General features: G+C 43.5%; 1 protein-coding gene across 5 annotated transcripts in view; it reads right to left on the bottom strand.

Annotated features, from left to right (window-relative positions):
• dlg3 (discs, large homolog 3 (Drosophila)) overlaps positions 1-12,868 on the bottom strand; it is a 77,000-nt gene that overhangs the window by 62,683 nt on the left and 1,449 nt on the right. For all 5 annotated transcript variants that reach the window (XM_035160584.2, XM_035160579.2, XM_035160582.2 and 2 more), the window contains exons 2-4: positions 12,577-12,708; positions 5,939-6,024; positions 1,067-1,180 (exon numbers count right to left, since the gene is read on the bottom strand). In XM_035160584.2, the coding sequence (XP_035016475.1) occupies positions 1,067-1,180; positions 5,939-6,024; positions 12,577-12,708 (332 nt within the window). The remainder of the gene's footprint in view (positions 1-1,066; positions 1,181-5,938; positions 6,025-12,576; positions 12,709-12,868) is intronic.

The raw sequence follows: 12,868 nt of genomic DNA on the forward strand, positions 1-12,868 counted from the left end.
TGAGGAAGGCTGAGCTCTGGGTGTCCGTTCCAGCTCTGCACTGCACCGGCCCTCGCCTCTCTTTCTCTCTCTCTCTCAGCCTCCCCCACTATATCTCTCCTTCCTCCCTCCCTCCCAATCCTTGCACCTCCTCGGCTCCCTCACCTCCCTCCTTCATGTGATAGAGGGAGTCTCTCTCACACACAACACACACACGTGCACAGCTCCATATTATCCACACCAGAGTCAACCTGTGTTTTCACCATGTTCTTATGAGACATTATCATACAAGCACATTGAGTCCATGAGCTCAGAGCCTGCATCTCCATCTCCTTTACCCCGTCCTAGCCCCCAGATCCTCATGCCTCCCCCCACTGCACTAGTTCTGGGCTCAGCTGAAAAGCCAACGCCTGCGGCCCCTCTGCTGCCATGTGCCACTGGCCGTGTTGTAATGGGGAAGGCATGTGAACACAAGGGCCCTTAGCAATACTGAAGAACATGGCAAGCCTATAAGACATGTCTCTGTCATGAAGAAGGAGGACTGTGCTTGTTACTCATGAAAGCCTTGCATCTAAATATCCCTAACGGCTTGCTTGCAAAGAGATAGGTAAGAAAATCGGGTTAACAAGTGATTCTGCTCCTCTGTTCCTTTCCAATCACTCACATGCAGAACCGATCTCCACATTAACCCACTGAACTCAGATCCATGTTCCTGGATAATCCGGGTCGTCACTTCTTCAGCAACTACGAAGTTAAAACGCTGCGTTGCGTCACAAAATCTACACGAAGAACCTCTCCCCCATCCACAGGGGCGCATGTGTGTGTGTCTGCTCCTCTCTGTCGCTCTGTTTGAATACGTATCTCATAAACTCCAGAGCGAACCAAACAAACACAAAGCAAACCCCAATCACTGGTCACAGGTCCAAAGAACCTGTGACCAGTGACGGAGGACATGTGGGTTTTTGTGAACAGTAAGAGATGTTTCACGATGCTGGAGCTCGCTCAGTGGAGAATGTGTAATCACCACATCACGAGGACCATTCGTTGTTGGATCATTGCTTGGTCCTGTTTGCTTGGTGCCACTCACCTTTGGCATGTCGACGTGGGAACGGGTCACCAGGCCAGAAACTCGCTCCACTTTGTGAGGGCTCCTCCTGCTGGTCACTCGCACCCGAGACACACCCTCCTCCTCCTCCTGATCCTGAAGGACACAGCAATGTTCAGACAGGAATGGTGAAAATCAGATTAGAAAAAAACACTACTCCAACATTGATCCGGGCATTGTGGATACCATGGATGACAACCACTGCAAACATCTGTAAAGAAGTGGTTTAACATTTTGGGAAATATGCTTATGCACTTTCTTCTCAGGAACAGCAAGTCGCAACAAGTGAAGACTTGAGAAACAGCTTAAAAATACATAAATATCTAATTGTTGCCAAAAAAGTGAATAAAAACATTTTGCTAAAATGTCAAACGATTGCTAAAGCAAAAACAGGTGCTAGTTGATAAAAGCATGTATTAACAGTCAGCTGTGACAATAGAGCAGCACAAAACTGGACTCAACATTTTAGTCTAATGTGACAAATTGTACTCAACAGCAAATGTGCAACTGAAATCAAAATGATTTAAGTCCAATACGTATTGGAGCAGCTGTGGCTGAGGAGGAACTACGGGTTGTTCGCTCAACAAAAAAATCGGTGGTTCGATTCCCCAGCTCCTTAAAAAGTTTCCTGAGGCGAGATACATGAACCAGCAGTGTGTGTATGACAGAAAATAAAAGCAGCTTATTGTAGAATAGTGTGGGTTTAGTGGTCGATGACTAGAAAGATAACTCGTAATACAGCCCATTTACCATTTACATGTTGAGATACAAACAACAAGAACAGCGACTGAGACCTTCTACTGACTGCGAACACGAACACACAGAGACACACTACTTATCTGCCAGCAGAGGGCAGCCTTTAGAGCGAGCTGTCACATATACAAGTTTACCAAAGTTACCAAAAGTGTAAAACAGGCCCAGTGATTTTTTACAAACAAGCGGTAACTTCTTTTTTAAGTGAAAGCTACTCTTGTGCTCAAGTTGAAAATATAAGTGTCTAAGTACACACCCCCGAGCAAGCAGGCTACATCAACGTGCTCACAACAACTGTTTATTTTGCACTGGTGTAGTAGATCAGACATACTGTACTGTGTTATTTCAGAGGTGTTGAAGTGAGTTTTACTTTGACGGCTCTGTTCTCACATGGCAGCACTGGCAGACAGGTCAACTGCTCTGCCAGAGCCAGAGAGGCCCCCACCCACCACCTCCACCACCACTGCTGCTGCTGCCCGCTCTGTCTAAAGTGGTTTTCAGACATGACCTGCAGGTAAAATCCGGAGAATTGGCTACGGAGTTTACCAGCACTTTGCCTTTCACACATGCACAACACAGCATGAGATTCTCTGCCCAGACGCGTTCACAACAGCAACAAATCCTCTACATTATTCAGGGGAGAGGTGCAGTAGCCGGGTGCAGCAGGCAGAGGCAGGAAGTGACGTATTAGCGGAGATCACATGATTTTCTTGACAACACACAGACGCCGCTGTCAGCTCTTATCACCACAAACTCTCTTGACATCTTCGTAGGTATCTTCTACGTGTGTGTCATTCATGTTTGCGTCAACCCCCCCAACTCACTTCCGGTGAATCCAGCGGGGTTCCCCTGCTGTGTTCACACATCGACTCCTCCTGGCTTTCTATGGACATTATACCAGGAGGCCAGGCACAGAAAGTCTGCAGAAACTGCGGAGCATCGCACTCGGACATTTGCTTTCAGACATGCACCTCCTCCGGAGAAAATACGGAGGAACTGCGGAGTTCAGTGCATGTCTGAAAGCAGCTTAATAGTTTTTATGGCCTTTGCATTACACACACAAACACATTCGGCAGACATATACAAAATCAGCATTTCAATAAATGACGTTAAAATTATATAATATTTAAAATGTATTCAGTCTTCGAGTTTTTTTGATTAGGCCATTACTACCACTTCCATGACTACTACACAATAAAATAAAAAAAACAACACCTGAATGTTCTTGCCATCAAAACACAAGTTCCTCTGTAATCATAGATTCAATAAATCTACTAAAAACAGCTTCTTGTCTGCTTTCATTTGTTCTCTGAAGGAGCCGTTCTTCACTCTCACCTGCTTCTCTGCACCAAATCAGGGAATTTGCAGACTCATTTAGTTTCCCTCCCATCCTCCACTCAGGTGACAGCATGGCCAGAATACTGATGAGCACCTCACTGGGTGTCCATTAAGCAGCGCTCGCTCTCTCTTCCTCTCTCAAACTTCCAACTATGACTGCTGCATCCTTCCATCACCTCTTCTCTCTCTAGGACTGTGCCTGGGCCCCACAGGCTGCTGTGATCCAGAGAGGAGTGGATGGGGGGGGGAAGGATCAGGAGCCATGCTGCACCGAATTAGAGGCTAGACAGGGCGGATCACAGAATACACTGAGAGGAGCTTAGGACGGCAGAATAAAGTTCAAGCAGCAGTTACAGTTTGTGGTTTAGTTCCTCTTCCATGGGACTGATGGAGGAGGAACACGTTCACCTCATGCAGCTGTTGATCGACTCCCTCGCTGGGCCACTTCAGTGGTTGTGGGGAGATATGTTGAAAGATTGTGAAGTAGATGAGGTAGATAATAATTTGATTATTCAGATCTGCACGAAATTGCACACATTCATTAATAGCCCATAAATATGCCTGATGCCAAATTTTAACGGGTTCTTTCTTGACCCATCCTTCCACCTAGTTTAGTAGAAATCCGTTCAGTTTTTGTTGCTGACCAACAAACAAACAAACGGAGAGGGGTGAAAACACAACTTCTTTGGCAGAGGTCAAAATGGTGGTTTGTTGATATTCTGTATTGGATTATTGAAATAGCTAAATGTAAAAATGCATCAGCTAATTGTAATGGGTAGATAACAAAAAGTACAAAAACAAGAGTCAACACAGTACTAGGCTGGGGATTAAGTATGTGATGGATAAACTAAAAATACCAGTTAATATATAGTTGACTAGAAGTAAATGATAAATAAAACAATCGATAAAACAATATGTCAACTTATATACAATTAATAGTGATTAAGTGGCATCCAACTAAACAATTTAACTTCTTTAGAGCACAGTGGTTTGCTGCCAATGATCCGATATGTCTGTGATTCTTCAGACCAAAATGTTAGAGATCATTTGTGCAGATAATGTCCATGATATGATAAACAGAAAACAGATTGTTAATACGTTCCTTAATTTTGTCCTTTAAACAAGGTCACAAAACAAATGAGAATCCTTCTTGTCAGTCACTGAAGTTTTACGTGCAGACGAGCGGCCACAACCTGGACAACACACTTTCCTGCACTAAAGCATCCATTTAATAACAGTCCAGCGAATGACAAGTTTATTGCAGTTCCCCTGTTCAGCTGACCGAACACAATCCAGTTCAGACTTAGCACATGAATTTCCAAAAACATATTGCCATTAAGGGATTGACTGGAGGGGGCTGTGAAGCATGAAGGAATAATGTTGGATTAAACTTTTTATCTTGTGTGAGGATTGAATTGCGTAATTCAGCAGCACCTTTTTATTATAAGCCTAAAGATCGCTGGCACACGCATTGTACTGTGCATGTTTTTCAAAAAACGTTGCGTATACTTGAAATATGCATCAGGACATTTATGCAAGAGTCAATTTATCAGGCTACATATGAAATCCAGTATAGATCCGAACATTCAGAGTGGCTCAGTCAGATCTACAGTCGCCTGCTCCATAATTAACCCTGTTCACTGATGAGTCTGCCAGAGATCTAACACCCTGCTGACAGTAACCCGGTGGTTAAAATCATCTCCACTGTGTCAATTCATCAGCAATCAGAAGGTCCCGAGTGACCACAGAGAAAATGGATGACCCCTGGAGCACAGTTTTAAGGATCTCTGAACAGGCTGAAGAGTTTTAACAACTAATTACAACCAACTAATGACTTGTCACCATGTAAGCAGCAAAGGAAGGGGTTGGTAAGTGGCTTGTGAAACACTTTATCTTATTTCTTGAAATCCTCTTCAGGTCCCGATAGCTATCAATGAATAAAGTTCTCTAAAAGAAGTAAAAAACACGTCTGTGGCCCTTTCTGGATTGTAATAAAGACAACCAATCATTTTATTCAGACAGAATGAACCGATTGGGTTCATCCAATTTTAAGCGGCGACTGGCTTGAGAGGCTTTCCTTAAACGAAGGCTCACCTGACGACAGTGAGTTACTCTGCACGTTTCATGGTCACCATCAGTTGTCAATCGCTTCCATTGGGATTATGTTTCTGTTGTGTGGCTCTTGTGGTTGTGTTGTAGGCTTTCGCATTCATGTTTTCTATGAATCCACTTGCGTGAGACGTCTCTGTGAATAATGTTCATATCTACAAATCGGATTTTCTCCTCACTATACACTAGAAATATTCTAAATATCCATGTGAGTGCGAACACTTGTTATAATGAAAAGACCGGCTGACTTCACGAGAGCAGCCCACTGATGAGCAAATGGTAATCAGTACTCTTTTGACTCGGTCTAATTTCCCTCTTCTCTTTCTACCCATGTGTCCCTCGCTCCAACTTCTCCTCCGCCTCACACTCACTCACTCACTCACTCACTCACTCACTCACTCACTCACTCATCAGGTTGAAGTCATCGCCGCCGTGACTCACGATAACATCTTACCCATGTAGGAGTGTGAGGGACACAGGTAGTGACACCATGTGTTGGCCGCTGTGCCTTTTTGTGCAGCCAGGAGGCAAAGTGCGGCACACGCCAGTACGTGCTACACCAGATACACTGTAAATAATGTATTTTAACAGTGAACGGAGTAAATATTTACGTTTATTTTCTCCATAATCTATAATGTGAAGCTGGAAAATTACCTCCCACGCATCCTGCCTTCTGTCTTCTTTCACAACACTTTCTTCTGAGTTCTGCTGCAAGGTCACCTCGTAACACTCTTGAATATCTGTGAGAAAAACACAATAATGAGCTTTTTTTTTTTTTTTCTTTACTTGGATCGTTACAAATACAACATGAAAGTATATATATTTTTTCTGACTGAGTCATATTTTCTTGTTCATAACTTCTCAGTGTTTGAAAGTGAACTGCTTTAAAAACCACTGATCAGTCATGGGCACACTGGGAGATGTCTGTTTGCCTCAGAGGTGCAGCAGGTGAAAACGTGGGGGTGGGAGTCGTCTGTTTACAGGGAAGTTATGTCTCCACATTTGCAAGTGCTCTTCTTATCTTGTTGCTGAACTACAGTGATTGAGTCAGACACCGACTGAGTCAATCATCAAGACAGAGTCCTAGAGGGACACATTTTAATGTCTCATACCTGAACAACGTGTATCGCCAACAACACTGATTCTCCTCAGTTTTCACTTTACACCTCAGGTCATTTTCAGTCTCTTTACGCTGAAGCTCCATTTTAGGGTGAGGGTACACATGCTCCCACACATGTGGAATAAATGCAGACACTGCCCCCTAGTTGAGCAATGGGAAATGTTGAGCCTGTTGCTTTTGATTTGAGTGATGCAGACATGGAATATGGATTTTACAGAAGCTATTCACTGAACTTTCACGTCAGAGTCGTGTCAACCCTAACGTGATTGTACAACCAGTGGAAATAAGTATAACTTACATACACATGCATATTTAATGAGAGCAAATAAGAATCTAAAGGTGTAAAAGCAGAATAAAAATATCATAAGGAAAACAAGACTAAATAAGAAGCAGAATCAGCTTTATTTGCCAAGTACCGTATGTGTACACATGGAATTTGACTCCGGTTCAGCATTGCTCTCAATGTACATAATAAACGAATATACAACACTATTCTATTACATTATTACATCACTCGTTATTAAGTTAAGAGTCGTGCAAGAAATAACTCTCATGTGCAAATCAGCTGCTCTGTAGGTTTCCACTGTAGTGCAATAAAAAAGTAGTGTAAAGAAACAATAAATATAAGTAAACTCCGACTAATGGAAATGTCATTAGTTTCAGAAAAATGTGGTCATAAACCAAAGTATTATTATTCAAATTAAACTCTTGAGCTGAATGAAAAGTTAAGGCATCACTAAAGTAAAAAAATAATGCATCCTGAGTGAAACACCAATGTCTAATTTTAATTTTATGACAATCCAGTCTTGACCAAAATGCCCTTCTAACAGATAACATAGCAAATGAATGGCGCTCAGTAGAGCACACACCTCCTCTAAGGGCCAACAGTCCCCTGGAATTCAATCAAGCTGCACCACATTTCACACACTCATAAATATCAGTTCCCCTAAATTCCCAGTTTCATTAAGATTGATGAATTATTCTCTGGGACAAAGGTGAACATGTCAAAAACACAAAACAAAACAAAAAAACTAGCCTATCTCACAATGTTAAAGAAAGTTTAAAAAAACCTGGATGCCTCTGCTTACTGCTTTCTTCCACCCAGTCTCATAAACATCTTTTCAGTTGTTTTTGTATAATCTTGCTTTCAGAACAAACCAACCAACCAACAATTAGAGGTGAAAACAGAATTACTTCATGAACAATATCTAAGCTTGACCAGTCTGAGACAACCAGGTTCTCCCTACAGTCTTCACATGTTGACACATAGTGAAAAAGCAGGGACAATAATACATGTAACTCCTCCTCAAGTATCACAGCAACACCAGACGTGTGACATCAGTACTGACATGTTCTTTAACTCCTCCTCCTTTTGCCTTTTAAAGTTTCCCTCCTCTGACTGAACTTCTCCACTCTGGTCCCCCTCCTCCGCTCGTCTCCACTCATCACCTCTTGGCTCATTACACGCCCATGACCTGTGGTCACCTATTGAGTGGCAGCCGTTTGATGAGAATGCACTGGGACAACTTTGCTGATGTCACACGTGGGCCTGGTTACTGCACTGTTTGCAAAAAGGAGGTTGCTAGGGACTTCATCAACTTCCCAAAGTTCAATGTCGGGGCAAGACGGGCCACATGACTGGACATCCAGGGAAACCTGTTACATTTTTGTTTTTATTAACTCAATGAACATCTTTGTTTGAAACAGAGACTCAAAGAAAGGAATGTGCTCAAAGTGTGTGTGTGAAGGTGTGTGTGTGTGTGTGTGTGTGTGTGTGTGTGTGTGTGTGTGTGACAAGGAGATAAGAGTCAAGACGTCCCAACAAGGCACCCTGAGAACAAAAGTGTAAGAATGGAGCATGTGACTCATCGCTGTGTCTGAATATGGAGGAGTGAAGCCATGTGTGGGCTGAGGAGTTTGTTGCCCAGCTCAGCAACCTCACTGCACAAACTTTTTATATACAAGGAGTCACACAAACACACACACACACACACTGCAGGTAGGCCTACATAAACACATTTACATAAAGACAAATACCCACGGCATGCAAGCCTCCTTATCGCTAATATGCCAAACTATTCAGATACACGATAAAGTGTTCCACCTATAAAATCACCAGGGTGTAACTTATCACGTTGTCCTTTCACATGTGAAGAATGCAGCAGGAGATGGTCTGTGGTCAGCCAAGATGACAACATCAGGAGAATCTCCAGAGCATTCCGGTGAGGGATGGTCCCTGGGTGGAGCAGCAGGAGGCCGGACACATTCATTCTACCGTGCATGTTTTTGTTTAAAACACTCACTTGGACCACTTTACTTGGGCGCTGGCAGGAAAACTTCCAGAAAATGTCGGGAGTAACTGACTCTGACATTTGAGTGCTCACAGACAGCCTCTGGAAAATGTCAGGAAAATGTGCGGCCTTCAGTGCAAGTCAGAAAGCAGCTCATGTGCGACATATTTGTTAAAACGCTGCTTAGCTCAGCTTGAAATAAATCTCCAATTCGTTGCATCACGCCGGATGTGCTCGGACACCTGGCTCGCTTTCACCAACCAACACTTCTAATTATATCGCTCATCTATTCCTGGCAGAAGTAACGAGACAGAGAAAAAGTGCTCAATCGGGTCTTGAAGTGTTTTTAAGATCGGGATTCACAGTCACACAAAGTACAGAGTTATTTTTTTTCCACATCTGTGACTTAAAAAAAACAACATCTCTGAACTGTTCCAACCCTCGCAGACCACATACATTCCTAACCATGGAACAGAAAACATAATCAAAGCCAGAAGTCTCTTTCACAGGACTTACTCCCAGATCTTTTTTAGGGTCGGCCTGGTCGGAGCGCTGAGCCTTTTTGTCACAGACATGGGCACGTTCTCCCTGTCCTAAAAACACAGTGTGTTTGTGTGTGTTACAGGCCGCCTCTATTCGTCATGTACCTTTTCAGCTGTACTGAAGTCATCTCTGTATTGGCTGGCTGGGTGAATCATACAGGAAAACAAGTGGTGACCCTGGTTCTTCACGTGGTGACGAGCAATCCACAGCTCACATTCACAGGAAAATAGGCCACGATTTCCCGGCAGGGCAAACAATTCACCCCCTTGTTGCGGCCTCGATAAAGTGTCCCCCAGGAATTTAGGGTCCCCTGTAATTTAACATGTGTCTGTCCGTGTGGGTCCCAACTCCCCATGAGCAGCCCCCCATGCCTCCCACGGCATGTTTGTACACTGGAACAAAAGGGTGGATGCACAGTTAAGGCAACCTTTGTTCGTGACTGTGCAACCGTGCAGACATCCAATCAAGTGGCCGGTACTGAACCTTCCCACACTGCATCAAACACCTCTTTACTTCCCACAGTGCATCGACGTTGGAGAGTTCTCTCAAAGATGAATACTGTACTGTCATGTTGGCAGATCACCCTCTTCAAATCGTGACGACTGCATCTTTTCAATCACAAAACTGTCTCATCTGATCACAACATATTCAAAACACTGCTTTAATGTTTCAGCAAACCCCACGGTGAGAGAAATAGAGCCGGTTCACATGGCACCGAGCATGCAGAGCAAACATAACAGGAGAGGATAAGAGGATGAGTAATGTTAGTATAGTGCTGTATTCCTGTTAGTGCTGTGAACCGGCTGCTCCTCCACTCCTGCCTTCTCTGATGAGAACCACATGTTGAAAGAAGCAAGAGAAGCTTCATCGGGCCTGCACCTGACAAGCACGGACCATAGACCTCGTCTTCTTCATCCTCTAACCCTAACAGTGCGCAGATGAGCCAGAGAGCCAGGAGTTTTAAAGAATAGAGTCGGCATTGAAGCCAAGAGCAGTTTACTGTCCTGTCGGCCTTTGGCTCGTCCCTGATTGAACATTCTTTTTTGAGGAATGTTTGGAATCCTGATTTGGAAGGTTAATCCTCTCCCAGTCTCCCTCACTTCATCATATAACAAGATACATCAGGTATAGCATTGAGCTTTCACAGAGATACGCTTCTCAGACCGTCCCTGTCCTCTGCAGAGATACATGACTGTGCAAACGTCTAATAAAAATGTTGTCTCGACATATTATACTAAACAGTGCCAACACAAAGGAGAACATGACTGAGTGTTATTCTATAGTTTAAGAATTGTTTCAGATCCCTCAGAGCTCGATGGAAACCTTGTCAGCATAGCTAATTTTAAATCACAATCAAATTTAAACCGGGGTCATGTTGTTATAATAAAAATAGTAAGTATAAATATGTTATATAAAAGGTACTTCTTTGTTGAGCAGTTGCTTTTCGCTGACTAATACAGTGAATCAACAGTTTGGTATGTAACAGTCATGCTCAGCTCTCTGAAGTTGCACTGACTGCACAGAGCAGTGCTTTGAGTTAGATGCTAACATGCTAACAATGACAATGCTAATATGCTGATGTTGAGCAGGCCCACGGGTAATGTTAACTGTCTGCTAATCTGCGCTAAACCCAAAGCACAGCTAAGGCTGATGGGAATGTAGTTAGTTCTCCAGGTATATGGCCATAAATTAAAGTATTGAACAAATTAAAAGTTTAACCTGACGATGGCACTATGTTGGTATATCAACATATTATTCGCATTCAGCCTGAACGGGACAGACATCTCCGCAAACTGTGGAGAAAGTCTGGACCCATATCTCCGGACTTTATAAATATGGACATACACATCAGATGAGTCCAGACTATGTATTGTGCTGTTTCTCAAAAAGGTTGATTTCTCACAAGAGTAAAAACAGCCATACAGTATTTTTTTGAACAGCTGCCTGAGCGGCCCTTCCACCTCAGATCCCCAGCAGTGGAGCAGCAGTAGGTCAGCAGTGGCATCAGCAGACCCACGGGCAGGCATCATTATAACATGGCTGTGGTAATTAGAAGGACCACTCAACCATTGATTAAAGGGAAGTAATGTGCTTTATCTGCTTTAAAAAGGAGCCGAGGTCAAGGTTCACACCGGCTTCTCCGGACCCTTCACCAAAACGGCAAACTTATCATGAAGGTGAAGCTGGTGACAATGAAGGACACTGACTCCAGATCAGTATAACTATACGCTGACAACAGGATTAGTAGAATCAGTGTTGTCAGCTGCAGCTTCAGGCTACATCCACACTTCTATGTTTTCAACTCCGCTACAGATGTGCCTGGCGTCCACACTACTCTAGAATACTCTGCTGCAGTGTTTTAGTTTGGACGAGCAGAAAAAGAGACATTTGGAAACAATGACGTAGACACTCAACTGCTTGGTGATTGGGTCTTCGCGGTCATGACGTATTATTTGCTGATTCGTCGGGCTCCTGTCACATGACCCACTTACTGAAGACTCGGAAAAGAACGCGACACGGATAATCAGTTACAAGCGTTTCTGACCCTGTTGTCTTTGCTATCAGCTGTTGTGCAGTTTAATTCACATTTTACACCGATACAGATGCTTTCATGCGTAGGAGACGAGCTATTGTTGGAGCAATCTGCGTACACCACCACGCGCATGCTCAGTGTACGCGAGTCGTCAGGTGATATGCATTTTCAGGCGACAGGGATTAAAATTGATACAGAGGCAAACACTTCAAACTAAAAGGTAGTAGTATGGATGTAGCCTCAGTAGATTACTGCTTCTGTTAACGGTGAATGAACTGCTTCAGTTTCTACGAGCAGTGATTTGTGTCATGTTGACATGAGGCCATAAAGTTAAAGCTAACGAGGGAGGAATTGCATTTTCAGCGTGTGACAAGTCTGAGCTTATGAAAACTCTGTTTATAGATGGACTGTGTTTTTTGTGTGCGGCTTTATTGGGATTTCATTACAATCTGAGTATGTTGCAGACGGGGGTAATACAGCAAACCTTTGTAAGGCAAACTGAAAGGCCTCTTTCATAAGATCTAATTGGGAAACATTTAGGCTCCGTTAACTTCTCACACAAATCAATACAACCTGACCCTGTCTGCGTCTCGTGTCAGCCTGCAGCCAACCACTTCATTACAGAGTACAGTACAACATAAGCTGCTCTGTGCAAAACCACAGTAAAGTGACGGCAACTGGAGCAAAAACAAACAAAAACACTTTACTCATAAAAGGAAGAAGAGCGAACGGGAACAGGAAAAGCTGCAGAGTTTTGAAAGACGAACTTCCTCCAGAATGAGCAGCTTTACAGTGTTTTTCTTACCGAGAAGGGCCTGGAACAGCTGGCTTCCCAAGATGGCCGACACTTTGCCCACGCTGGTCCTCAACGTGTGCTCCTCTGGACTGGTGAGGTTGGCCTGGTACTTCCTGAGCAGCCCCACTGCCCGCTCTGTGTCTGCCTCACAAAATACACACATGTCTCAGGACAACAGTATCAAATACATATAAAAATACATTTCAAGATATACAGGGACACAATATTATAATATGTCAAAGTCAACTTCATTGTCAATTGTGCCATATGTACAGGGCATAGACAGGATTGAAATGCTGTC

The sequence above is a fragment of the Hippoglossus stenolepis genome, chromosome 7 (assembly GCF_022539355.2).
Source record: "Hippoglossus stenolepis isolate QCI-W04-F060 chromosome 7, HSTE1.2, whole genome shotgun sequence".
Classification (NCBI taxonomy): Eukaryota; Metazoa; Chordata; class Actinopteri; order Pleuronectiformes; family Pleuronectidae; genus Hippoglossus; species Hippoglossus stenolepis.